The sequence below is a fragment of the Hemicordylus capensis genome, chromosome 2 (genome assembly GCF_027244095.1).
Source record: "Hemicordylus capensis ecotype Gifberg chromosome 2, rHemCap1.1.pri, whole genome shotgun sequence".
Classification (NCBI taxonomy): Eukaryota; Metazoa; Chordata; class Lepidosauria; order Squamata; family Cordylidae; genus Hemicordylus; species Hemicordylus capensis.
Genome location: NC_069658.1, coordinates 110,249,431 through 110,277,389, shown reverse-complemented (window position 1 = coordinate 110,277,389; position 27,959 = coordinate 110,249,431). Strand labels below are relative to the sequence as shown.

Below are 27,959 nucleotides of genomic sequence, written 5' to 3'. Positions count from 1 at the left end.
AGCAGTAGGAGCAAGGGAGCTTCACAGTCCATGAGTTTGTCTAATTCAGTTCAAGGAAGCTCCTCAGCATGCCTGGGCTAAAGCTTAGGCAGACTTCCTCTCTGTAAGCCCTCCTTCCAGCCCATGTGACTGTAGACAGGGCTGTTAGGGAACTGCCCAATTCCCCGGAGGCTTAAACTAGTAATTCTAAGTAAAAATGGAGTCCATTTTCTTCTTCTTTTTCAACATCGAACTCAGATTTGTATCAGGGTAAACACATGAGTTTTAAAGATACCCTATCAGAATACCCCATACAGTGGTGCTTATACTTGTGCTGAAGTAGAAATAATGCAGCCTACTTTCTACACCATTGACATCCAAGTAACAGTAAGGGTTTAGAATTAAATACATTTGATAGTATTTGATTCATGTTCTTAGAAATTTGATTCGTGTGTGTGTGTGTATTTCCCCCCAATATGTTTTTAAAAGAGAAGTGTTTATAATGTGCATGACTGCCTTTCATTTTCCAGATGGGGGATTGTAATTAAAAAATCCTGGTCAGGGGTTAACCCCAGCTAATTGAGCAAAGATACACCTTGTAAAGTGGTGATTCTCTTATATTTAACAGAGGAAGAGTAACTGGCCCTATCCAAGTCCAGCACAGCATCCCTTCAGTGGTTGTTGCTGGCATCTGTGAACCTTTTGGGGAAACATCTTATTTATTTATTCAGAGCTGTGCTTTGAGTAGGGTGATTGCCCTCCCCCAACCATCCCTGCACTCTATCTCCCAGCCAGCCAGAGGGTGAGTGGGTGGCTGCTGCTCAGAGAGGAGACGCAGGCCTTTCAGTTCCCCAGGCTCCGCACTCTCTCTTCCCCAACCACCCGAGGCTCTTTCTCTCTGCCCTGGACTGGTCCATCGCTTTCTTCCTCTCTTGCTGCTGCTACTGGACAGCTCAGAGGATGAGAGGAGGCACTGTGTGTGCTTCCTGGACTTCATGCAGCATTGAGGCCATCACCCACCTCCTCCCCATCCAAATGGTGCTCCAGGAGGGGCTGAGTGAGCACGCACAGAGGTACAGAGGCACTGAGAAAAGAAGCCAGAGAAAATGACCCCTAAATCCACTGCCCTGTCTATAGTGGGTAGCTTCTGCAGGATCTGACCCTTCCTCTGAAATATTATTGTCTCCTTAAAAATAAAAATAAAGAAGTCTAACCATCGCTTCATACCAGAAGAACATGCGAAAAAGAGGGGAGGGGAAAAGTTAACTGCTTTGTAGAGAATCAGGAGGAGAACAAAGGGGTGGAAGAGGAAGAGGAGGTGAGGGAGAGAACTGGGGTGAGCTGCTCTGTTGATGTTGTGTTTGTGCACATGCACACATTGCCTGCAGGTTGGGGTTGCCAACATTGTGTTGGCCAAAATCAGGACAGAAGTCAGGGGGGACGGGAGGATGGGGAGTTTTGGGGACGGGCCACCTAGGGGCAGGAATTGGCCCCAGGTGGCAAGGGTGAATGCTTACCGGTGGTGTTCCCGCTTTTTCACTTCCCCTTTTTTTAGCTTTTAAAGATGCCGCTGTGCAGCAGCAGTGCAGCAGTAATGGATGGCGGTGAAAACTCCATGCCCACCTGTCAAACCATGACAGCAAGTGGGTTGTGGAGGGTGGCCGAGCATGCTAGAAGCGGTGGGCAGGCAGGCTCAGAGCGGTGAAGGAGCTCCTCCCTTCTTCAGCCCGGCCTTCCTCCCAAATGAGGCAGAGCGGGCCGATTTCAGGCCTCCGCGCACACGCACGCTGCAACACACCTGCTGTCATGGTTTGACAGGATGGCACATGGTAGAGCTCTCACCGCCATCCATCCTGGCTGTGCCACTGCTGCACAGCGGCATCTTTAAAAGTTTTTTTTAAAGAAGTAAAAAAGCAGGAGAAATTGAGTCCTGAACGGGACAAGAATTTCTCCGCAGGAAAGAGAGATATCCCGCACAATGTGGGACAGTTGGCAATCCTACTGCAGGTGTGAGAGGTGGACTAGGATCCACTTTGAATCCTTCCTGTGCTCTGCTGCTCTGGAGTGGGGCAGTGGCATTGAAGCCTGAGACTCACCCTGGCTCATTCTGACACTTCATTGGATTGCAGCCAGGAGGAATGCAGCTCACCTCCTGCTGCTGGTCCATGCAAGGGACCTTACATGTCATGATCTACCTCCTGCCATCGTCCTTCCTCTCTGCACTTCATGGAGGCAGCAAGGCGGCAGCCCTGGACTTGTGTGTGTTAAGGGAGCCCTGCCTGCTCTGATTTGCCTTGAGCCCTGCACTTCCCTAGGGACGGACCTGTATTTATTTGTTTATCTATGCAAAGGAGGAAGAGGATATGGTCGTCGCCATCATGTGCTGTGAATTTGGCTTGCATCAAAATATCAACACATGAGTTTTAATGGGATAGTGCATATATTTTGAATGCCATCATGTTTTGAGATGGTGAACTGGGGAAAATAATCCCCGTCAGGATACCCTAGATCGCCTCCCCATGTGCCATGAATTTGATTTGTATTGGCCAATAAACTCAGGAGTTTGAGTACATATACTTTGAGTAGCGGAGCCGGAGGGGGTGCTTCAGGGTCCCTTCAGACACAAAAGTGGGACACACAGACACACACACACACTGACATGGTAATCTCTTATGCCTTCTTTCCTTTGGAAAATAGGCTAAAAACAGCCTGTGGGTGCTTTTTCACACTTCCTTCTAGCTAGTGTCTAGGCCTTGCATGGAAAGCACATGAAATTCCATGAGGGAAGTTGAAGGCATGCCCCAAAAGCAAATTGCTTTCAACAATAGTGAAAAGGTTTGTTTGGGCTCATATAGATGTGTGAAAGAGCTGCAACTGACTGAACAGCACAAACAAGTGATCCCTCTAATTTTTTTCATCTCTGTGCGGAATGAATTTTGTTCTGGGCAGCAGTATCAAGGCAGCGTGTGCGCACGTGCATTCAGAGTGGGGCCTTCCTAGTTCAATCTGAGCAGGATCTAAAATGAACTGAGCGGACATCAAAAAACATGTGAGCGTGCATACATGCACACGCCTTAGAGGGAACAGTGGCACAAACCCCTGGTGTGACGCCTCTTCATATGTCATATGTATTTGTACTGATATACAATATTTGTACAGAATAGGGAACAGGGAGTGTGGGAGGGGCTAAATCTAGCCCTCACTTCTGCCTCACAGACAAGAGCATAGCTATAATTGAACAAGAGGGATAAATGTTCCTGCAGCCCTGAGAGGGGGCCAGCTATTTGATCCCCCCCAACCTCTCCAATGAAAGGGGGGCAGGGGCCTATCTTCGCTTTTTCTGTATTCAGCTCACCCTTGCTACACTTCTGCTCACAGAACAGTGCTTACTGCTGGTTACTGCTTTTTAATCATTATTTTAAAGAGGGTTTCCTGCACAGAACCCTGGTAGCTAGATCAGAGAAAGGAGTCTCTCACCCAACAACCATTTATATGTACAGTTCATCGTTTACCTAGGGGCAATAAGTGTGCAGAAGCAGGACATAAATGTATAGGGGGCAAACACAATGCCATGGGAAAGCAATGCTCCAAGAACTTGCCATACTGTCAATAATGAAAGTAAAGACAATCTGTTAACAGTCACTGTGATGCCAGTGCCCCATTTACAGCTATAGTGAAGCGGTTCAGAGGTGCTGCAACTCTAGTAATGAGGCGATTCCCACAATTCCAGAAGAGAAGAGAAAGCAATATTTGCAAAGGTCAGGGAAGCTCATCTGCTCTATTTGCTTTCTATACAGCTGCAGCAAAAGCCCAATGATTCCCAGCTGGCATAAGCTCCTTCTATCACCTTTGGTCCTATTTACCTGTTATGGGAGATTTATTTATATAAGGATTTTCTCATTTATTTATTTTTAACATACAGTATTTGTCATGTGTGTTTGTGTGTGTTGAAAAGAACAAATCATGGTCAGAAACAGTCTTCTAAATTTTATGCAAACATGTTTGAAACAGCTATGCCCTGTGCATAAATCCTATAGAGACTACTTCCAGAGCTATACTCATAAAATAGTTTGTTTAGCTCAAACTTTCAGGGGCAGACAGACAGTAGCTGACATCCTGACTAACAAAGCACAGGTGTTTCTGAAAAGTTCCGCTAACTCAGCTACACAACTGGCTCAGCGGTGGGGAATAATTCAACAACCTTCCCTTCCCCAGGAAGTGCTCTGTGCCACCCAAAATATGTCCCTGTGGGCCACAAAGTGTTCACAGACATATTCTCAGGTGACATGGGAAGAGAAGGCAGTATCCCCACCCCACACACCCACCCACACTAGCATCTGTGCTGCATTAGTCTGGTACTCTTCAGAACAAAGGCAGCTCCAGTTGGGATGGATGGGAGACAGGCATCCCCCAGAAAATCAGATTCACACCCCCCAATGCCCCCATTTCTCTTTCAGGAATGTTATGTGGGACACAGCTCACCCATTCATAAATGTACTTTGCCCCTTCAGCCCCCCCCCTTTTTTTTTCCCTGGAGCCACTGCTGCTTCAGAAGCACCAGCTCTTCTGTTATGCCAATGCTTTGTTAGTCGGGAAATCAGCCAGAGTGTCTAAAACTGCCAGTGTCTCTAGAACAATATGTGATATAGCAAAGGTCTTGATCAGGCAGCAAAATCCTTTTTGCTTTGCTGTTGACTTCAGCCAATGATAGACATGTTGATTAACTAAAATCTTTGAATGTTGCTTTGAGATTATTAGTAATAATCACAGATCTTTGAATAAATTCAGGATCTTTCAAGATTAATTTATAATCTAATCTGTGGTAGAGGCTCAATGTTATCGGAAATACTTGTGGCTCCCAGCGGGATGCTCTCTCTCTCTCTCTCTCTCTCTCTCTCTCTCTCTCTCTCGTGTTCAAGGGTGTCCCTTGCAGACGGGCCATCTGCCTCCTAGGGGTCCATCTGCTCCCACCTCCCACTGGCCTGTCTATCTCCTCCTCTTTCCCTCTCCTCCTCCTCCTCCTCCTCTGCCTATGCGACGCTTGGAAGTGCTCATCAGCATATACAGGCATTTTGTACATTGCTCAGTCTATAGGCATAGTTTTCAAATAAAGTTGTAGAATGCAGAATTATCCAAGAGATCTCATACATTGCTTCATGTAAGTGGATATTATTGTGCATATTCACCCTGTTGATGCTGTCAGCATCCCTTGGAAGTTCTGACTGGACAATCTACAATGCTTCTGTTTATATTGTTCAGTCATGCACATTCCCCATGCCTTTCTGTGAATGTGCAAAATCACCCCAGTTTGTGCACAGTCTCCAGTTAATTTACATTAACTCATCCCCCCGTCCCGGCTCTGTGTGTTTTGTATCCAAAAATAATTCATTTTTTCTGTAGCACTTGAGCAAAGAAACACATGTATTTCATACATGTTTGAATAAATGCTTCTGTTGACTCCCTATATGCACCATGGTACTTGTGGCACCCTGTATTTTACAATTCTTATGTTTGCAGCTGGGATTTGCCTTGTAAAGTGGGTGAGTAATTAATGGTATCAAATAAATCTAAACAGGGATGGGTGGTGGTTATTTAAAAGGAAAAAAGATTGGGGACATCTGGCTTACCGGTAATGAGGCTGGTGTGTTAAATATGGGGAATACAATAAAAGAAGATGTTAGCTGTCTTGGGTTGGATGCATCAAGCCATCTGGGGCCAGTGCCACGGTCATAAGGTTCATTCCAAATGTTTGGAATATTAGAACTATACAACAGGCAGCACATTGTATTTCTTCCCTGCTGCCATTCATGTGGTTCTCTTCCTTTCTCATCCTCCTTCATCGTTTTAGAGTTTGGACACATTTTTCATCAGCATTTCCAGTTCATAAATCCTTTGTGAGTCGTGATAGCAAAAGTCATTTCTGCCTTCATTTTTATGTCGATGAGTTGCAGAGGTTTTAAAATGTAGCCTTTGATTTTGCCCTGTCGACAACTTCCCCAAGGGTGTAACTATACATGATGTTAAATACAAGATTGTAGCTACAAATTTTTTAGCCTACTCTCCAATAGGCTAATGAGATCACTCAGGATCCCATGTGTGTGTCCATCTATGTGTCCGTGTCCCCCACCATCAACTTTGCAAGGTCTGGACCAATATGGATGAAATCAGGTACAGTTGTAGGGACACATAGGGACACTTCAGTGGCATAGTTTGTGATGATGTCATCCACCCCAATTCAAGATGGTGGGCGGGTAAACATTTAAGGCTCAAGTGAGCTAACTTGTGGACTAACTGATTTGAACCAGATTTGGTACAGATGTAGTGAGTGACACATAAGGACACCTCAATATTCTAGTTTGTAATGATGTCACCCACCTGGATCCAAGATGGCAGATGCATGAATGTTTGAGGTATAAGAGAGCTAATTCATGAGCCACCTAACCAATTTGAACCAAATTTGGGACTGTTGTAGTGAGTGACACACAGCAGCACCTCAACTGTGTGGTTTGTGATGATGTCATCCACTCCAGTCCAAGATGGCAGATGCATGAACATTTGAGGCACAATTGGGCTAACTTGTGAACTGCCTGACCGATTTGAACTAAATTTGCTACAGGTGTAGGAGCACACAGGGACAGTTCAAGGGTATAGTTTGTAATGATGTCATCCACCCTGATTCAAGATGGCAGACATGTGACTGTTTGAGGTGTAAGTGGAAATGATTTGGACCAAACTTGGTACAGTTGCAGGGACACATTGGGACACGTCAAATGGATATGTGATGATGTTAACTACCCCAATTCAAGATGGCAGACACATGAACATTTGAGGTGCAAGTGAGCTAACTTGTGAACTGCCTAAGCGATTTGGACCAAATTTAGTACAGTTGTAGGGATAGTGAAAGGAAAGTAGGCAGATTAGTTCTTATTAGAACAACTTGTGTTGTTGTTTTGAGAGAGAGAGAGAGAGAGAGAGAGAGAGAGTTATGTATTTAATATCACGTGTAGTTTGACTCTCAGGTTGGAGGAAAATGAAGTTAGGCTAATAAAGTTCCTAGTTCCAGTTGGCAGTGCCCTTCTGCCTTAATTAGGGTCACATAGCATGTGTTCATCATCCCTCAGGCAATGAACCCCTGAGGGCATTCCTCTCCTAAATACTGATGGTCTCACTCCCAGCAGCACACAGACTGGCTTTTGTTGCTACAATAACAGCTACCTATGCTGCCTGTCCATTGGTATCATGTTATAGAAGATAACTGCCTAATATTTGGTGCAAAGGTTTGCATGTATGTTGCGAATCTGATGGCTAAAATATGCTTAGGACACCATATGGGAGAGCCTCTTCAGGACCCTTTACAGCCCAATTGTATTTCACACAACAGCTTCATGCCGCTCTGCCAGCATCTGATGATGCTACCACCGGATTGCTGATCTAGCAGCATCACTCCATAATGCTGTGTGAGCACAATCACCTTGCTCTGCTCACAATGCCACAGCATGAACACAGGTCTTGACATTGTATTGGTGAAGTAGTTGTTAAATCCCTGTGCAGCAGGCTTGGGCTGTACATTTTCTTTTCTTTTTTTAGCCCCATTAATCTGCACAAAAGAGAAAATTCTTCTCAGAGGGAGCCACATTTTACAATCTTAACACAATCAAGATGTTTGTGGGCCTTTCATCAGCTTGATCCTACAAATCAGGCTACCATAAGAAATACTCGTGTATTTGCACAGTATTACACACACACCCTGGATAACCTCTGGATTCTTTTATTTACATCAAACCTCATTGTAAACCAGAGAGTCCCACTACCTGGACGAGCAATTAAGCCAACACAGGTTTCAAAAGCGAGGAGAAAGAAGCTGCTCTTAGAGAACAGGGGCAAGTCACTCTGACTCTGTGCAATCATAATGCTTTCACCTTCTCTTTACTCTTTCCCTTTAGAAAAAGCTAGCTTCTTGTCCTAAACGAGAAGGTTTGCAAATTGTGCTGGCTATTTGCAGCAGATTTCCCTCTTTCTTCATGCTGACATTTAAGAAGGAAAATGGCCATGGTAAATTAATAGAAAACAACAACCTTCCAAAACAGTTTTTAGCTCATTACTCTCAATGGAGCTTTGTGCTTACTTGAAAAGCATTGTTAAAAATAACTGCTGTCCCAACCAGCAGTGGCCAAACTGTGAGTGTTTACAGCTGAGTCACAGCAGTTACCAGAAATGGCTATTTCCATCTCTGGGACTTGAAGCCAGCTGGCAAAACTCAGTAAAAGGCTGAACACATGCTCATACATTGCTCCACACTCATTCCCACTTTATGCCTTTTCACAATACTCAATTCTTAATCTGAAATGCTCCAAGGGTTACACTGATTTAGACATTGCCAAATGTGAAAAAGTATGCATCATGGAGACAACAACCCTCTCTGCCCCTCCAAATAAGGATATAAATTATGTTTAATTACACTTTAAACATTTTTGAAATACTAAATTGTTTCTCTTCACATACATTTTTTCCCCTGATAAACATTATAATTGTGTTTTTAACATTTTCCAATATATACTGAGAACTAAAACTAGATGTTTTGCTTCATGTCTGTGGGAAACAACTGTAAGAGTGGATTGCATCCCACATGCAGAACGTGTTTTCTGCTCATAGAAGGGCTATTTTACACCTTGCACAAGACTGTTGCAGCCACCTAATGGTGCAGTGGTCCATTAACTTGCCTAGCGAGCAAGAGGTTGCTGGTTCGAATCCCCACTGGTATGTTTCCCAGGCTCTGGGAAACACCTACATCGGGCAGCAGTGATATAGGAAGATGCTGAAAGGTATCTCATATTGCATGGGAGATGGCAATGGTAAACCCCTCTTGTATTCTACCAAAGACAGCCACGGGGCTCTCTGGTTGCCAGGAGTTGACACCGACTCGACGGCACGACTTTACTTTTACTTTACAAGACTGTTGCAGAAGGAAAGTGAAACTAAATTCCATTTGCGCATTGCAAGAGCTTACGCAACCTCTGCACATGCAGAATAATGAAAACTGCTTTGGAACCTTCCTGTTGTGACACTGCATGAACTTTTGTGCATGCTTTTGCAATTGGAAAACATTGCTAGTGTAGTATTTTTACAGTTTAGGGGTATTTCCTCTAGACTTTGAGTACTTAACATACCTGTGTTGTTGGGCATGCTCAGTGGGGTTCTCTTTGGTGGGCTAAGCATGTTTAGTGTGTTTCATTACTAAGTTTGTGAGCTGTGAGCACAAGATGGATGCTGGCTGAAGTGTGTGTTCTTGTTAACTCCTCTGTTAATAAAAACTATACTCTTTGGACCAGACATAGTGGCTATACATTATAGCTAGCTGCATCTTCTCATCTTTGGATCCAGCCTGGTAGTTCAAAATCTCTTCCTCCCCCTCCTCTCTGTACACCAGATGCAGGGGCGTAACTATAATAGGGCAAGGGGAGACAGTTGTCTGGGGGGCCACTGCCTTCCCCCCCCCCGAGACAAGTCACATGACTGACTCCCCCAGCCGCGCACCCGCCTGGGCTTCCTTCAGTTGTATTCATCCTCTGAAATTGATGTGAGTGTTAAGAAGACCTGGAGCTGCCAGAAGAGCATGTCTTTCTCTAGTATCATTAAATGACTTGCATCATCCACAATTTACAAAACCTTTAAAAAAATAATTTAGGATGATGTTCTATTGTGGCACATAGGTTTTTTTTATAAGTAAGTAGGTAGATAGATAGACAGATATACATACACATAAACACACACACACACACAATGCTTTTTGTTACCACTATTCAGCCTCATTTAAGATTTACTTCATGAGCTGAGCTTCAGTGAGGCGGGGGCCTATTTTAAAATATTGTCTCTGGGCCCACTCCAACCTTGCTATGCCCCTGACCAGATGTATTCTTTTAAGGAAGGAGATAGGAGACTTTTTGTTGTCACCAAAGGCTCATTTTCTGGTTGATTAGTGTTTGACTTAAGATCCAGGAAATGGAATACAAGAGATTACCTTTACCTTATTTCATAGATCAGTGCTGGAATTCAGAAAGCATTAAGAATTCAGGCTTGCAGTGGACTTGCCCCCACCTCTAGCACTAGGATGTGTGGCTGTGGCTTTCAGCTTCTGTCATCAGTGCTGGTCTGTGTGTGAGACTGTATGTCTGTTCCATTTTATGAAGGCTACCAAGGTTGAATGCTGTATGATGCTACTGCTTGGATAGGGATATAGATGGCACTCTTAAGAGGGTTCAAGGGAAATTTTAAAGGAAAATATTTTGTACCCCATATCTGTTAAAGAGATCCATTCTAAAATGAGGCAGGTAGGGGAATGACAATTAATTATTGATTTGTTCCCACCCTGCTTAGTTTCTGAGATCAGACAAGATCAGGCATGTTCAGGGTGGTTTACCCATTTTGGAAATAATCTTGGATTCCTAGTTGATTTGATGTTAGTAAACTACTTTATGTATATCTGGAAAAAGACTGTGAGGTGAGTCTCACAATCAGTGAGACTCACCAAAATGAGGTCTGCAGAGAGAGCCGGCTTAGCCCGCTCTCCCCACAGATGATCGCCTGTGAAGCCCTGGGCAGCTGGATTGGCCGCCCACACAACTGCCGACTCCATCACAGAGCTGGCAGTGGCTGCAGGGATTGGGGGCCATGCAGCCCCCGGAAGTTCCAGGATGTCCCGTGTGAGTGCGTGGAGCATCCTGGAGAGACCCCCAAGCCCAGGAGGCTGCTTGCAGCCTCCCACCTGGGGGTCTCCTCGTGTGTTGCCGCAGCACGGAGCTGTACCGCGGCAATACACAATTAAAAAATCAGGGTTAGTGGAGCGCTTGCTCTGCTAACCCTGTTTAACAGGAGGGGTATTCAAGCAGGTTACCTGCTTTGGGGAAGCCGGGCTCGCCTGCAAGCCCGGTGGTTCCCACGATCCGTGACCTGCAGTCACCACACAGCCCTCTTGTACTGTGGCTCTTGGAGCCCTGCAATGGGGCAGTCAATTCTGGACTGGCTCTTTATTGTTGCAGGGCATGTCAGCCTATATTGCATAAGAGACATCTTTGGGGATTTTCTGTGGCTGCTCTTGGTGCTGTTGGATTTGAGAAAGTCATGTTAAGCAAAGACTTCAGTATATAGATTACCAACAATTTAAGTCAATCTCTGTTGTAATGTGGTCTCCAGCCTACTTTGGACTGGACAACTGGGAAATTGTATGAGACTGTCAACTATTAAAATTTCCTTCCATTGCATAAATAGAGAAGAGCTTTTACTTCAGCACATTGCCATGCCTTACCATCAGCTTTAATATAAAGGCTTGGATTTAATGGGACCTCAAAGTTACACTGTATTATACTGTACATTTTACAATGAAATTAGAAAGGATTTGACCTTTCCAGTATTAAATCACTTTCCTGGTAGGTCAACTGGTGTTCTGTTAAATATAATATAATATTCTGTTAAATATAATAGAAAAGTGAATGGTGAGTACATTACAAGAAGAGTAGCCACCATTATTATTTTTTTATTAGTTTCATTATTAAGACAAGAACCCAAATGATCTTGGATTAGTTGTTAGTATCTTGAATTGAAAGTTGGATTAGCTCATGACTTTGTATGCAAGGACTTTTTGAGCAACCTGTATTTGTACTATGTTCTAATTGTATTCTTTATTTGAAAGTCTGAGACTGTGAAATAATTTATTCATACATTCATTCATACCAAGTTTGAATTTCTGTGATTGGGCAAAAAGTAAGAAAAAATTGAGCTTTCTGAAGGTTAAAAGTCCGGCTTGAGGCTAAAGGAAGAGTTGTAATGAAAATATCAAGACAAATTGGTAGCACCTATATTAGGATATAACAAAAATTTAGAAATAACTGAAACAATTTTAGAAAACAAAGTCTAGAGTAACCACAAAAAACATGTTTGCATGTGAGGCTATTGACATATATGAATGAATGAATGAATGAATGATTTTATTATGGCTGTTGATCAGATGTACATACAAACAAATAATACTACATTCCAATAGGAATTCAGTCACTCAGAGTACACCAATGTAGAAGCCTCTTGTAGCAGCATCTAGGAAGTAGGGCTAGACGTTAGCTGTTGGCGGATCTTAACAGCAACCGCACAAAATTTGGCAACATTGTAGGTGATAGAAGGTTTCCTACAAGAAGGAATGTGGTGGAAAATTCATCAGTTGGGCTAGGAAAGTAGGGGAGAATTAAGATTACTCTGACAATCATTATCAAAAGAGCAAAACAATAGGTAGACAGATTCAACCTCACCTGATCCACAAGGATAAATTCAACTGGCCAAAGGAATTTTCAAAAACCTTCCAGATAAAACTGCTGATGATAGGGCATCGTATCTTGCTCTGAGAAACACCTAGAAACACCTGGCTCGGTAGGGAAAGTGACAGTAGGTAGCTAGCAGGTTCCCAGCTAAAGTCACCAAGGCGCCCTCTTATGGTCTCTGAAATGGAGCTGCTATTATATTTATATTGACATATGTATGTGTCCTCTCCCTTTTTAGGTGTTTATGGGCAATTGCAAACTTTCTGTTCTCCCCATTATGCCGACAATCAAAGAAGTATACAACATGGTGGAACATGTAATATGGTCCCTCCTTTTGAAGATTGCCTTGTACCTACATCTATGGGTCAAGCAGGTTTTGATGTTTTCCACAGAGCATTTTCAGCGCATTCTGGTATTACAGGTGAACAGCTCTTTTGATCTTGTTATTTAGGACACATTCTATGGAAAATCTTTCCAGAGTTAACATGAGTTGTTTCTGGAGTGAATGTTGCACACATCCAAACTGTGTGTTGTTTCTTTCCCCCGTTTGAGACCCACTTCACAGTGTAATCGTTGCTCTCCAGAGTACTACTGTCTACAGAGTTTTGAAACCTCTCTCATCCCTCTGTGACCTACCAGAGGCATTTTCGACTCCTACTTAAGGAGTCACTTTGCATGTTCCCATGCCACAAATTATATTGCTCAGTTTCTGCATGCAGACTATAACTTGCACTTTACATGTCAATCTCTGCATGCGCATGTACTGAGAAACCACAGCCAATTCTGGGAATTGTGCAAAGTTTACTCAGAAATAACTACCATGTAGGAATTTGATAGCATGTGAAGCAGCCCAAAGCCAGCTTGCAGTCTCTCCTGCTGCAATCTAGCCTGCGTTTTTATATTAAAAGCAAATGTCAAAGGATATTCATCTGCTCCTTCATCAAATGAGTGGGTAGATTCTCATGTATGCAGAAAATTGGTAGCCTCTGTCCTCTGATCCAGTCTTGACCAGCCACAAAGGTCATAATGCATCTGCAATAGTCTTTCTCTCTTCCCTGATCAGAGCGCCTATGTCTTAAAACTGGTGCATATATATATAATTTTGATTGCTGAACTGCTGATGACTTGCTGAATGTGTCAGACTCCACTGAAAAGTACTGTGTTTGAACTGGTACTGGAAACACATATGAACTCTGTAAACCTCATGTTGAAAGGGGGTGTATAAATATTCATAATAAATAAAGGACTAGGACCGGGGAGATTGAGTTCAAATCCCCATTCAGCCATGAGACTAGCTGGGTGACTCTGGGCCAGTCACTTCACTCTCAGCCTAACCTACTTCACAGGGTTGTTGTGAGGAGAAATTTAAGCATGTAGTACACTGCTCTGGGCTCCTTGGAAGAAGAACAGAATATAAATGTAAAATAAAACAACAACAACAACAATAATAATAATAATAAGAAGAAATGCAATAAGAGCAAAAGTCGAAAAATCCACCACAAACAGCAAGTGCCGCCTTTGTAAAGAAGCAGATGAAACCGTGGATCACCTAATCAGCTGTTGTAAGAAGATCACACAGACTGACTACAAACAAAGGCATGACAAGGTAGCAGGGATGATACACTGGAACATCTGCAAAAAATACAAGCTACCTGTAGCCAAGAATTGGTGGGACCATAAAATTGAAAAAGTTGAAGAAAATGAAGATGTAAAAATATTATGGGACTTCTGACTACAAACAGACAAACATCTGCCACACAATACACCAGATATCACTGTAGTCGAGAAGAAAGAAAAACAAGTCAAAATAATCGACATAGCAATACCAGGGGATAGCAGAATAGAAGAAAAAGAAATAGAAAAAAATCACCAAATACAAAGATCTACAAATTGAAATTGAAAGGCTGTGGCAGAAGAAGGCCAAAATAATCCCAGTGGTAATTGGCGCCCTGGGTGCAGTTCCAAAAGACCTTGAAGAGCACCTCAGCACCATAGGGGCCACAGAAATCACCATCAGCCAATTACAAAAAGCAGCTTTACTGGGAACAGCCTATATTCTGCGACGATATCTATAACCATTGACAATAAAATTCTGGCATCCCAGGTCCTTGGGAAGGACTCGATGTCTGGATAAAACAAACCAGTCAATAACACCTGTCTGACTGTGTAAACAAGAAATAATAATAATAATAACAACAACAACAACAGCCTATATTCTGCTACGATATCTATAACCATTGACAATAAAATTCTGGCATCCCAGGTCCTTGGGAAGGACTCGATGTCTGGATAAAACAAACCAGTCAATAACACCTGTCTGACTGTGTAAACAAGAAATAACAACAACAGTAATAATAACAGTGCAGCAACAATAACAACACAAGAGCTTGGAAATAAAAATTAGAGAAGTCCTGGAAATAATAAAGCAGCAAATAACAGCAGTGTCAAAGAAGATTAGCAGATACGAAGCCAGAATCACATAACGCAGGCAGAATCTCCAATTCCAGTCAAATCAGAGACGTTTCTACCAAAGCATAGAAGGAGAAACTGCAAGAAATGTAGAAACACCAAATAAAGAAGAAACAGTGCAATTCTGGGGGAAATTATGGGACAATCCAATAGATTATAATAAAAAAGCAGGCTGGATGAAAGAGGTCGAAAAATGTAACCAACAAATGCAAGATCTAATAATAACACCAGAATTAATAAGTGAAAGAGCAAAGAAAATTAAAAATTGGACTGCGACAGGCGACGATGAAGTGCATGGCTTTTGGCTTAAACACCTAACAAGCCTTCATAAACGACTATCAAAACAGTTCAATCTCATTTTGCAAGGAGGTGATATTGAACAATGGCTAACAACTGGGAAAACTCATCTCATCATGAAAGACCCAGCAAAAGGTGCAGTTCCAAGTAATTATAGACCGATAACCTGCCTGCCAACCATGTTCAAATGATTAACTGGAATAATAGCAGATGAAGTAATGCAACACTTATTAACTAACAAACAGCTTCCAGTTGAACAGAAAGGAAATTGCCCGAACACCAGAGGCACAAAAGACCAGCTGCTGATTGACAAAATGATTTTAGAAAATTCCAAGAGAAGAAAAACAAATCTAAGTGTTGCATGGATTGACTACAAGAAAACCTTCGATTCATTTCCTCACACAGGGATACTAAAATGTTTAGACACAACTGGTGTCAGCAAAAACATTCAGATATTTATTTAAAAAGCAATGAGCATGTGGAGTACACAGTTAACAATCAACGGCGAGACACTTGGTCAGGTTATCATTAGAAGAGGCATTTTCCAAGGGGACTCACCATCCCCTCTGTTGTTTATAATCGCCATGACACCACTTTCACAAATAATAAATAGAACAAGCCTCGGATACCAAACATCTAAAACATCAAGTCAAATCAACCATCTGCTGTACATGGACGATCTGAAGTTGTATGGAAAGTCCCAGTCAGAAATCGAATCACTGCTAAACACTGTCCGTATATTCAGTAGCAATATAGCAATGGAGTTTGGACTAGGGGTGTGCGAATCGATTCGGATACAAATCAATTTGTACCCGAATCTAGCTGATTCGGGTGAATCGGAGACAAAACAAATCACCCCTGTGGTCCATTGGCTAGATTCGGGTACAAATCGAATCGCGGCTGATTCGATTCGAATCGGGTTTCGGATCTGTCCTATTAATTTCCCCAGATTCCCAGCTTTCATTTTTTAAAAAAGCTAAGCTCTAGCCCTTATAGAAGTGGAGTTATGGAGCAAAATGTGTGGTCTATTTTTTAAGTGTTCAGATTCTTTGGTGTATAATAACTTTCACTCAGTGAATCCTTATGAGGATTCATTACACACCTTCATTTCTTCTATTCATTTTGACTGTCTTTTAGACACTGCCAATTGTCAACTGCCATGTGCCAACTACACCCCACTCCCACCCGCAAGGCAGTGAGGTACTATTCAGTTTAAGTTAAGTGCCTAATGGGTGGAGACTACCACCCAAATTGCAGAGGGATTGGGGAAAGGGCTGGTTTTTGGTGAACTGTTGAAGTTTTCCATAGGAAATCATGTAGGTTTCAGCAGCCCCATACTTGGGGGATGCTGGGGTGGCCCAGAGTGAGTGGTGGTGTAGTGAACAGCGGGTGCCAGCCACCCCCATGGGTTTCTAGCCCGTGGGGTTCAGGGTTCTGTTGTTTCTGAGGTGTTCTGAGTGTAGATTCTCTGGTAGCAAATGAGATTTTCAATACAAACCATGAATCCGCTCTCATTTGCTACCATACAATCTACACTCAGACCACCTCAATCTATCAGTCAATCAAAGTTTGTTACGGTCTATGACCAGCACAACAATTAAAATATAAATAATTTTTTTTAAAAAAAGTCAACAGTCTAAGCCATCAACAATGTTATAACCAGACCACCTCAGAAACAACAGAACCCTGTACCCCATGGGTTAGCAACCCCATGGGAGTGGCTGGCACCCTATGTGCACTACACCACCACTCACTCTGGGCCACCCCAGCACCCTCCAAGTGCACTTATGGGGCTGCTGAAACCTCCATTATACCTTATAGGGAAAAACCTTAAAGATGAGTAAACTTCAACTATTCACCAAAAACCAGCCCTTTGCCCAATCCCTTTGCAATTTGGGAGGTAGACTCCACCCATTAGGCACTACCACCTCACCACACTCTTCCACCCCAGATCCCGCTTTATGCCCCAAATCTGCCTCAAAGACACTAAACCTTCAACTATTCACCAAAAACTAGCCCTTTGCCCAATCCCTCTGCAATTAGAGAGCCAGCGTGGTGTAGTGGTTAGAGTGCTGGACTAGGACCAGGAAGACCCAAATTCAAATCCCCATTCAGCCATGAAACTAGCTGGGTGACTCTGGGCCAGTCACTTCTCTCTCAGCCTAACCTACTTCACAGGGTTGTTGTGAAAGAGAAACTCAAGTATGTAGTACACCGCTCTGGGCTCCTTGGAGGAAGAGCGGGATATAAATGTAATAATAATAATAATAATTTGGGTGGTAGCCTCCACCCATTAGGCACTACCACCTCACCACAATCTTCTACCCCAGATCCCACTTTATGCTCCAAATCTGCCTCTAAAGACACTAAACCTTCAACAATTCACCAAAAATCAGCCATTTGTCCAATTCCTTTGCAATTTGGGTGGTAGTCTCCACCCATTAGGCACTTAACTTAAACTGAATAGTACCTCACTGCCTTGCGGGTGGGAGTGGGGTGTAGTTGGCACATGGCAGTTGACAATTGGCAGTGTCTAAAAGACAGTCAAAATGAATAGAAGAAATGAAGGTGTGTAATGAATCCTCATAAAGATTCATTGAGTGAAAGTTATTATACACCAAAGAATCCGAACACTTAAAAAATAGACCACACATTTTGCTCCATAACTCCACTTCTATAAAGGCTAGAGCTTAGCTTTTTTTTTTTTTTAATGAAAGCTGGGAATCTGGGGAAATTAATAGGACAGATCCGAAACCCGATCGGCCGCGATACGGATCAGAATCGAATTTGGGGTGATTAGGATGGGTCAGATTCGGATCCAAATTGAATCAGGGCTATTTCGATTCGGTTACAAATCGAAACACAGAAAATCCGAATTACACACCCCTAGTTTGGACTAGACAAGTGTGCTGCATTAATAATGAACAGAGGAAAAATAACAAACACAGAAGGAACAGAACTGCCCAATGGAAGCAACATCAAGAACATGGAAGAGAAAGAACATTACAAATACTTGGGCATTCTCCAGGCTGATAACATCGCACACACTGAAGTTAAAAGAAAAATTGGAAGTGAATACATCAGGAGAGTTAGAAAAATCCTCAAGTCCAAACTCAATGGCGGGAACAACATACAAGCCATAAACACCTGGGCTATACCTGTTATCAGATACACTGCAGGAATAATAGACTGGACCCAGGCAGAGCTAGAGATGCTAGATCATAAGACCAGGAAAATCATGACCATCAATCATGCTCTGCACCCCCGCAGTGATGTCGATAGGCTATACCTCCCTCGCAGCTCAGGTGGAAGAGGAATGCTGCAAGTCCATCAAACAGTAGAGGAGGAGAAAAGAGGCCTTGAAGAATATATCAAGGACAGTGAAGAAGATGCACTTCAAATGGTCAATAACGAGAAACTATTCAACACCAATGAAAGAAAGAAAGCCTACAAGAAAGAACAAGTCAAGAACCGAGCAGAAAAATGGACAAATAAGCCACTGCATGGTCAATATTTGCACAATATAAGTGGAAAATCAGACATCACCAAGACCTGGCAATGGCTTAAGAATGGCAGCCTGAAGAAAGAAACAGATGGTTTAATACTGGCTGCACAAGAACAGGCTTGTTCAATAAAAGCAATGCAATAAGAGCAAAAGTTGAAAAATCCACAACAAACAGCAAGTGCCGCCTTTGTAAAGAAGCAGATGAAACCGTGGACCACCTAATCAGCTGTCGTAAAAAGATTGCACAGACTGACTACAAACAAAGGCATGACAAGGTAGCAGGGATGATACACTGGAACATCTGCAAAAAATACAAGCTACATGTAGCCAAAGATTGGTGGGAACATAAAATTGAAAACATCGAAAATGAAGATGCAAAAATATTATGGGACTTCCGACTACAAACAGACAAACATCTGCCACACAATACACCAGATAGAACTGTAGTCGAGAAGAAAGAAAAACAAGTCAAAATAATCGACATAGCAATACCAGGGGATAGCAGAATAGATGAAAAAGAAATAGAAAAAAATCACCAAATACAAAGATCTACAAATTGAAATTGAAAGGCTGTGGCAGAAGAAGGCCAAAATAATCCTTGTGGTAATTGGAGCCCTAGGTGCAATTCCAAAAGACCTTGAAGAGCACCTCAACACCATAAGGGCCACAGAAATCACCATCAGCCAATTACAAAAAGCAACATTACTGGAAACAGCCTGCGACAATATATATAATAATAACAACAACAACACTGACAATAAAATTCTGGCATCCCAGGTCCTTGGGAAGGACTCGATGTCTGGATAAAACAAACCAGTCAATAACACCTGTCTGACTGTGTAAACAAGAAATAATAATGTGTAAAATAATAATAATCGATGTCTAAAATAAGACTTGATGTCTGGATAAAACAAACCAGTCAATAACACCTGTCTGACTGTGTAAACAAGAAATAATAATAATAACTAGCCAACCCACACAGAGCATCTGTGCGCTCTTTGGGGCTGGCTGTTCCCTTCTCTCTCCTGCCCCACTCTCCCTCCCTTCTGCCCCACACTCTTGCCTCTCTTCCCCCCTCCCACCCCACTCTCTTTTGCCCTCCCTTTCCCTCCCACCCTTCTCTCTCACCCTCCCCTCCCTCTCACTCTCCTTCTGCAGTTTCTCCTGCCCTCCCTCCCCTCCCACTCCCCCTCTCTCCTGGCCTCCCCCTGCCCCCTCCCTCTTGCCCTCCCCCTTGCCCTCCCCCTCCCCCCTTATTTTTAAAAGTTCTACTTACCCGGACGCCGCCACCGCTCCTCCTCCCGGGCAGCGAACAAGAAAGTCCCGCTGCCCAGTTCCCTCCCACCCCAGTCTCCCACAAGCTCCTCCTGGCCTGGCCGGCGTGCCTGGCCGAGAGCCGCCTCCGCGGCCTGTCCCGCAGGCGGGCCCGCCACACTAAGTGCCGCCTCCGCGGCCTGCCATGCCCACTGCCACTGCTTGCCAGTCTGCGGCCAGCGGCAGGCCAGCCACCTCTCCCCCACCCCCACTTTCTGCCCCGGTATCGGGGCCAGCCGCCCAGCCGCCTCACCACCTTGGCCCTCGGCTGGGCCTGCCACCGCTTTGCAGTGGCCGGGCTAGGCCCACGGTCACCACCCGTCGCCAGGCCGGGCCCGCCAGCGGCCATGGCTTGCAGCGGCCAATTCTCCTCCTCCTGGGTGTGCCAGCCAATCAGGCGCCTCCGCAGCCCAGCCAATCAGCTGGGCTGCCAGGACGCATTTTCCCTGGCACACCCAGGAGAAATATATATGTAGATGTTAAGAATTAGCATGCATGACAACTTTCATCATTCCTGATATTATTATTTTTTATTATTATTATCTTGTTTACACAGTCACACAGGTGTTATTGACTGGTTTGTTTTATCCAGACATCGAGTCCTTCCCAAGGACCTGGGATGCCAGAATTTTATTGTCAATGTTGTTGTTGTTGTTGTTATAGATATCGTCGCAGAATATAGGCTGTTCCCAGTAAAGCTGCTTTTATTATTATTTTATTATTATTATTATTATTAGTAGTAGTAGTAGTAGTAGTAGTATTTTATTAATACATAATAAACAGTTATTTGTTAGCCACCCATAACAAATTGTTCTCTGGGTGGCTTACAGCACAATATTAAAATATGAGATAAAAACACACAACAGATAGTAACAGGCCAAAGCGGGGTGGGGGTAATAAAAATCAGTTTAAATCAGATCAAAATTTTAAATTTTGAGTCCTGAGTGAACAAACTGAATGAACATCTTCACCGGGCATTTAAAAAAAACAAAGTGATAGAGCCAGGCAACCTTTACTGGGGAGGCTATTCCATAAACAGGGTGCAACCACCGAAAAGGCCCTTTTCCTTTACTATAACATATAATTTGAAAACCTGTTCCATAGATCTAGTGGTGTAACTAACCAGGCTTCCATATTTGTATTCCCTCTCACTTTGACAATATCTACACAATATCATCTGCAAGGCCTTAATGTGGAACTACACATTATATTAATGGAGATGTAACAAAAAAGCCTGGTGGTTGGTTTACCTTAAGGAAAAGCAGCTTTGTAAGGGGATTTGGAATGGAAAGCGATTGGGATGGAGGTGGTTCTCACCTTTTCCCTTGTTTGCTGCTTATCTGCTCCATAGTCTGCCTTCCTCTGCTAAGCCATTTTCACCCCACATGGGATATTTGCAAAGTCAGACATACATCTGGCATCTTATGGAGGGGGAAATTCCAGCTAAGGGATGGGAGGAACCTTTGGAATGGAGAATCAGCATGGACATGAAAAGAGGGCTTAACCCATTCCTATCTCACCATTTCTCTTTACCAAATCAGCCCCAAGTTGCTTTTCCTTGCACAATGTTCCATTACGTGTTTGCTGCTCTACGCAACCATATTGAATCTAATGTGGGGTTCTCTCTCCAAACACACATGGGGAATCCTGTGCTTGCATGTAACTTGTAGCCAAGCCCTGATTTCTTCTAATACATTCCTCCAAACATTCCATCTAACTGATGTTCTAAATTTCTTTCCCCCCCTCCCAGTTTATGATCTTCCATCAGGCTCCGCAGGTATCTTTGGAGAACCATTACGCAATGCTGCTGAGGATTCCAATTTCCTTCAGATAAATGCTGTAGACCGTTGCCCTAGTCAACTTTCTTCAGTTTATACTGAAGGCTGAGGAAGAAGAAACTACAATCAGCATATAATTTAATCGGAACCACTCTGTTGCATATCATCTCTTTCCTGGTCAGGACAAGTGCTAAAGGTATTGCTCAAACAATGAAGAAAACATAGAAAGCACCCAACTTCTCAGATTCCTATAATGGAAGGAGTTGGGGAACGCTGGTTAAAAATTACTTGCCAAAGTGTGAGCATTTGCATCTTTATTGGAACCTTTTCTGTGGCAAACCCACTGTCTTCTCAAAGGGAATGAACAAGAAAACTAATGCTTGATACATTTTAAAACAAACTGGAGAAGTTTTCGGAATAGTTTTCAAAAACCTTATGTAGGAACTCTGTAAAATTAGCAGCCACTATGAACCTTTTGTACAAGCTGAGTTTCTTGTACAATGAGCCTGTCTTATGGCGCATTGGAATCTAAGCACACAATTGTGCAGAAAATCAGGGGGAAGGGAAAATCATTTCTGAAGCATACTGTGGCACCAGCTGGTGGTGATGATAGGACTGTTACAACTTCTTTCTGAAATCAAGGCACATCACTTTTGGATTTGTTAATACTCTTTTTGACATCACAGTATTAACTGTATTATTTTAAAGAGACAAAATTGTTGGTGGTATTTTAGCAGCAATCCATTGAATACAAAACTGGATATTGAATAATGCTTTATAATTTAATTAATATTTATATCCCATGTGTAAAACCCTCTGCATAGAAGGCTTTGTAAAAAAAAAAAAAAGTACACATTTGAGTATATGTCCCCCCACCCCACCCCCATTAACGCTTGCAAATATTTTAAGCCATTTCCAGCGAACTCCAATGTAGCTTGATGTTCTTGCAAGAAGAGTGGGGGTAAATTCACTGCTGCTGCCAGAGAAGAAAGGATGCATCTAGTCTTAAAAGCATAGGGGTGTGTGTGTGTGTGTGTGTGTGTGTGTGTGAGAGAGAGAGAGAGAGAGAGAGAGAGAGAGAGAGAGAGAGAGAGAGAGAGAGAGAGAGATTTGTATCAGGGCTGTGCAGCATAATATAGCACTTTCCCGATGCTGTTTCAATGAAAAAGGCATCCTCCCAAAGCTGCTATTTACTGTACAGAGGGGGAAAGACAGTGTGTAGTGTGTAGATATAATACACAACTCACCCACCACTGCCCTCACAGCTAATAGCAGCTTTGGGAAGGCATATTTTCAAGTCACAAAAAGGAAAGATTAAACTCCCCTCTCCCAGCACATGGTGCCTCTGGTACAAATTGAGGGCCCCACACCTTCTTTTTGGACTAAAAGAAGACATCAAGAGAGCCGACCACAGACCACCCATATCACGTTGTTCGGCCATCGGTGTTCAGCAATGGTGCCTCTGCATGACACGATGCCATTGGCTTTGTCTCTCCCAAACTCTATGGGACTTCTTCAGAAAGGACTGTGATTCTGTACAGTTTGTTGGTGTTCAAGCATTCTTAAACGACCGGGTTTTTATTTCTTATTTCTCTTTTCCTTCTGTGCTTCCTATCAGCTGAAAAACTTGGCAGGCCAGATTTCAAATCTACCCCAAAAGAAATCATGTTGCTGATAGTCTGCATTGCATAGTTATAACCCTGGGTAACTAGTTAAAAATGAATATTCATGTTCAAGATATGGTCTTTGTCATAGTTACACTGTTAGGTAATAAAAGCCACAGCCTTATTTATGCAATGCGTATTTGTAGGCCATTCATTCATGTTGTGACCAAAACATTTTAGACATTTCTTAATGTTCATGTTTCTTGTTAATTGCGTATTGCAGCAGAGGAACAAAATGTGAAGATGTCAAGGGCCAAAGGAATTACTGCAGCTGAGAATCACTTAAGAGTTGGCATAAGAATTTTTGAAATCATGAAACACACCTCTAAAAATTACAGTATTATCTTGGAAATCTAATAAGGTTAAGGCAATTGAAGCTGTTCATGAATTTAAACTGAGATGCTGCAGCCATATTTTAAAACAAAGTCCTGTGGTTATGAAAGCTAAGCTCAGGCACTCTGCTTCATCAAAGGTGATCCATGCATGTGTTCCCTTAGTGAATCAGATCCTGAATGCACTTTACCCTACCGTTTCTATTCCATGTTCAGCACCTAGTGATCCATTCCAGATGTGGTGATGCACACTGGATCAGATCTGCACATGCAGTACATTAGAGCTGATCAGCCTTCACAGTGACAGCCACCTCTTTTTGTGAAGTAGAATCAAGATCAGCTTTGTCAAAGCTGACTATGGCAGCTGTCTAGACAGAGTACATAGAACATAGGAAGCCGCCATATACCAAGTCAGATCATTGGCCCATTTAGCTCAGTCCTATCTTCACAGACTGGTAGCAGCTTCTCCAAGGTAACAGGCAGGAGTCTCTCTCAACACTATCTTGGAGATGCCATGGAGGGAACTTGGAACCTTCTGCATGCAAGCATGTGGGTGCTCTTCCCAGAGCAGCCCCATCCCCTAAGGGGAATAACTTAAAGTGCTCACACATGTAGTCTCCCATTCAAATGCAAACCAGGGTGGACCCTGCTTAGCAAAGGGGACAATTAATGCTCGATACCACAAGATCATCTCTCCTTCCTGTTGCATATCTTCCTGAATAGACCATTGCATGCAGCAACACCACATATATCCTAACACAGCACAGATGAAGTTCTTTGGGTTGAGCCTGAATATCTTGAAATGAAAATTGAGTGCTTTTGATGACTCATAATTTTACTCTATAGAAAATTCCCTAAAATCCTGCCACTCAAGTTATTAAACTTAGCAGCTTAATAATAGTATGTACTTGTTCCACAGAACTAATGGGTCTAGGAAAGAACAGCAACAGACAGAAGCAAGCCAAATTCCCACTTGACTAATTTTGTTGGAGCTTTATAAAGCATGTGTCCATTCATTAGCAGCAATGGCTTCTTAAGAAAGAAAAAATCAGAAAGTGAGAAACTCCTGACATTAATTTCCCTGTAAGGAAAGCTTGAAGGATCTTTTTGCCTAAAGACACATGATAGCAGTCTTCAGATATCTGAAAGGCTGTCATGTATGACTAGGGATGTGCAGAACCAGTTCTATTGTGAAATGGACCACTACAAACCAGGACGGTTCGAGTGGTTTGATCACAAACTGAGCAGGTTGTTGAACCGACCTGCCCAGCTGATTGGTTCAATCAAACTTGTTGTACACTTGCTGTACACTGCCACCCCTTCAGATGGGGTGGTTTATAAATGTAATAAATGAAAGAAATAATAAATAAATAAAACTGGTTTGCATACCAGCAGATCGGTCCTAATTCGAACTGAATCATGCCAAATGGTCCATGCATACCCCTAACAATGACTTGTTCTCTCTTGACCCAGAGAGCAGGATGAGATCTAATTGACTTAAGTTACAGGAGGGTTGGTTTCGTCTCTAAAATGAGAGAAACTTCTTAATGATAAGAGCAGTTCAACAATAAAAACCTGGAGAGAGGAGGCTCTCCCTTGCTGGAGGTATTCAAGCAGAGCCTGGACAGCTAGTCTGTTGACCATGTTCTAGTTCTGAGTGTTATGCCTCGAGCAAGGGGATTGGACTTAGTGGCCTGCAAGGCCTCCTCCCACTCAGTGATTCTATCCATAAAAATTTATTATGAAATTTAAAACGGCAAGAGATACAGTTTCAGTGCCATATATTGAAAACAGGCCATATATGGAATACATCCTTGGTCAATTTAGGAGGATCTAACTACCACTGAAACCAATGGGACTTAATTGCAGTTAGATATGCCATGACTTTTCCTGGATTGCATCTGTCATTATAAGGTGATGATTAGCAGTCTTCTCATGGGGCAGATAGTTTTTGGGGCTTAGTCATGTGAATGCCCTCTATGATTATCAAGTGTGTGGTGAATCTCCTGATAATGTTTCCTCATATACCTCTACAATTAGGTGCTGCCAAAGATCATGTTGTGGTAAGAAAACACCACATTGGTTTTTTCAATAAGGTTTTTGGTTTTGCCAATAAACACACAATCTTATAGTGAGCTAGCCCTTAGTCTTCCACTGTCACCTAAATTATTGAGTGATGAGCTATTGAAATAAGAGATGTTCCGTCTATGGTTATATAGGCTGCTATAGTGATTCCTTATATATTGCACATTGCTGCACCTCTGTGTTGCTTAGAGCAACTTATAGGCTGCAGCTCATAGGTTCACACAACTGTGAAAACTGGGCTAGGAGGTGGGCTACTCTGTTTTGTTTGATTATCAGAACCCATACAAATCCCTCCAGCTCAAGTTGCTCCAAGCAGGACTACCCAGATTTTGTTCCCATCTTTTAACTGAGGGTGGAGGAGAGGCAAGTACTTCCATCATGATGCTCTGGTCATGAGAACTCACGCACCACTTCTGCTCAGTCAAATGGCATCTTGCCCACCTTCCCCTGCACAGGAACTATAGGGAGCTGTGGCTACTGTGGCTGCCGTCAACAGACATACTTGCCTGCAGAACACACTCTAAGATCCAGAAGCTGGAGCAGCTTTGACAGGGCTACATCTGCCTCCTGCTCCTTCATGGCCAATGGGAGGGCAGCCACTGACATCATGAAGCTAGCACCAACAAGGCAGAGATGTCCATTGAGGACTTTCCATGGAAGGGCAGGGCAATGGACCCAGTGGCTGCCTTGCTCATCTGTTTGCTGGGTTTGCAGACCCAAATGGGGGTTATGAGGTAGGCTCACTTGTCCTCCAAAACATCCCCAAATGAACAAGCCTTATGTATGATTCCCATATGGAAGAGCCTGTGCTTTGCATGCAGAAGGTCCAAAGTTGAATCTCTGGCATCTCCAAGTAGGGCTGGGAAAAGACCCCTGGCTGAGACCCTTGAGAGCAGCTGCCAGTCAGTGTAGACAATCCTGAGCTAGGTCTAACTCAGTAGAAGCTTCATACATTCAGTGCTCAGGGTGAGACCTGTCTAGCTTCAGCAGCAGAACTGTATCATGTAGCATGTATCTTCAGACTATATTCTGGTCTACTGTTGTTTAGTAAGTAGTTCCAAGAGTTTACTTGTTTTCTGAAATAATTCATTCACATGCATTTGGAAAGGAGCAGCTTTCATAACTCATCTTGCCTATTCCAATTGGTTTGTTAAAAATACCATTTAACTTACCACTTCCTTGAAGATTTTAGACAGATAAGGATTTCTTAACATGTTACAAAAATGGTGCTTATGCAACCATACACGGTACTAAATATGTGTATGAATATAACTCTTTTTTTTAATTGCTGGATACCATCACCTATTTCGAGGGATTACATATAAACTATTTTGATGTAAAGAGGTAGATGGCAAACAACATGATAATGATGCTTGCTACCTTATATCTTTCGCCTTCCTCAGAAGTGGGCTGCTGCAACAGTGCAGTGGGAGAACTGTGGCATGCTGCATAAGCAACCAGTTTCCATTGCACTTCCATAGACAATGTTAGGGAAGTGATGAGAAAGGCACATCCCCGTCCATGTGATTAGAAAGGGGATGTGCTGACCACATGTCTGTCGTGACATCCTCTGTGGACGTCCCAATGCCTTCCTGGCATTTTCCTTTATTGTGTGGCAGGGATTGTGGCCATTCAGACAAACAGCTCCCCCACCCCCACCCCAATGAAGGGACATGCCAGGAGGGTCTAAGATGTCCAGAAAAGATGTTACGATAGGTACATTCTCACTGCATCCCCTTTTTCATCATATGGGTCAGTAAGGTATCAACTAAACCAGCCCCAGATTTCAGTAATCTGTCTAGGAATGAAAAAGTCCACACATATATCAGAGAAACGTGCCTTCTGCACAGCCATCAGTAGCTTTGCCAGTGCAGGATAAGGAGAAAATCACTACCAGTTTGTGCTGTAATAACACTTTCTCTGCCACCCTTTTGACTCTCACATGAGCAAGATTCTCTCCCAGGTGGCTGGGCTGAATCAAGTGACAGGCGGCCTGTTTTCATCACTTGTCAGCCTCAAATAAAATATTTATACCCATCCTAGGAAGAAATGTACACTGGAATGCACATGTACCTTCACACAGAAATGTATCAGAAGTCAAGAACTTCACTAGTATCACTTGCAGTAATGTTAGGATAGTTTTGTCATATTGTACCATTATTATTATAAAATTCTTTCTTTTAACACCTCATTGTGTTTATTGCCCATGTTTTGACTGTGCCATTTTATAG

General features: G+C 43.0%; 1 protein-coding gene across 3 annotated transcripts in view; it reads left to right on the top strand.

The window, feature by feature from the left end:
* Positions 1-24,241, top strand: part of GLIS3 (GLIS family zinc finger 3) — a 274,079-nt gene extending 249,838 nt beyond the window's left edge. For all 3 annotated transcript variants that reach the window (XM_053300408.1, XM_053300409.1, XM_053300407.1), the window contains exons 11-12: positions 12,523-12,705; positions 21,620-24,241. In XM_053300408.1, the coding sequence (XP_053156383.1) occupies positions 12,523-12,705; positions 21,620-21,756 (320 nt within the window). In that variant the 3' untranslated portion in view covers positions 21,757-24,241. The remainder of the gene's footprint in view (positions 1-12,522; positions 12,706-21,619) is intronic.
* Positions 24,242-27,959: the final 3,718 nt, after the last annotated feature.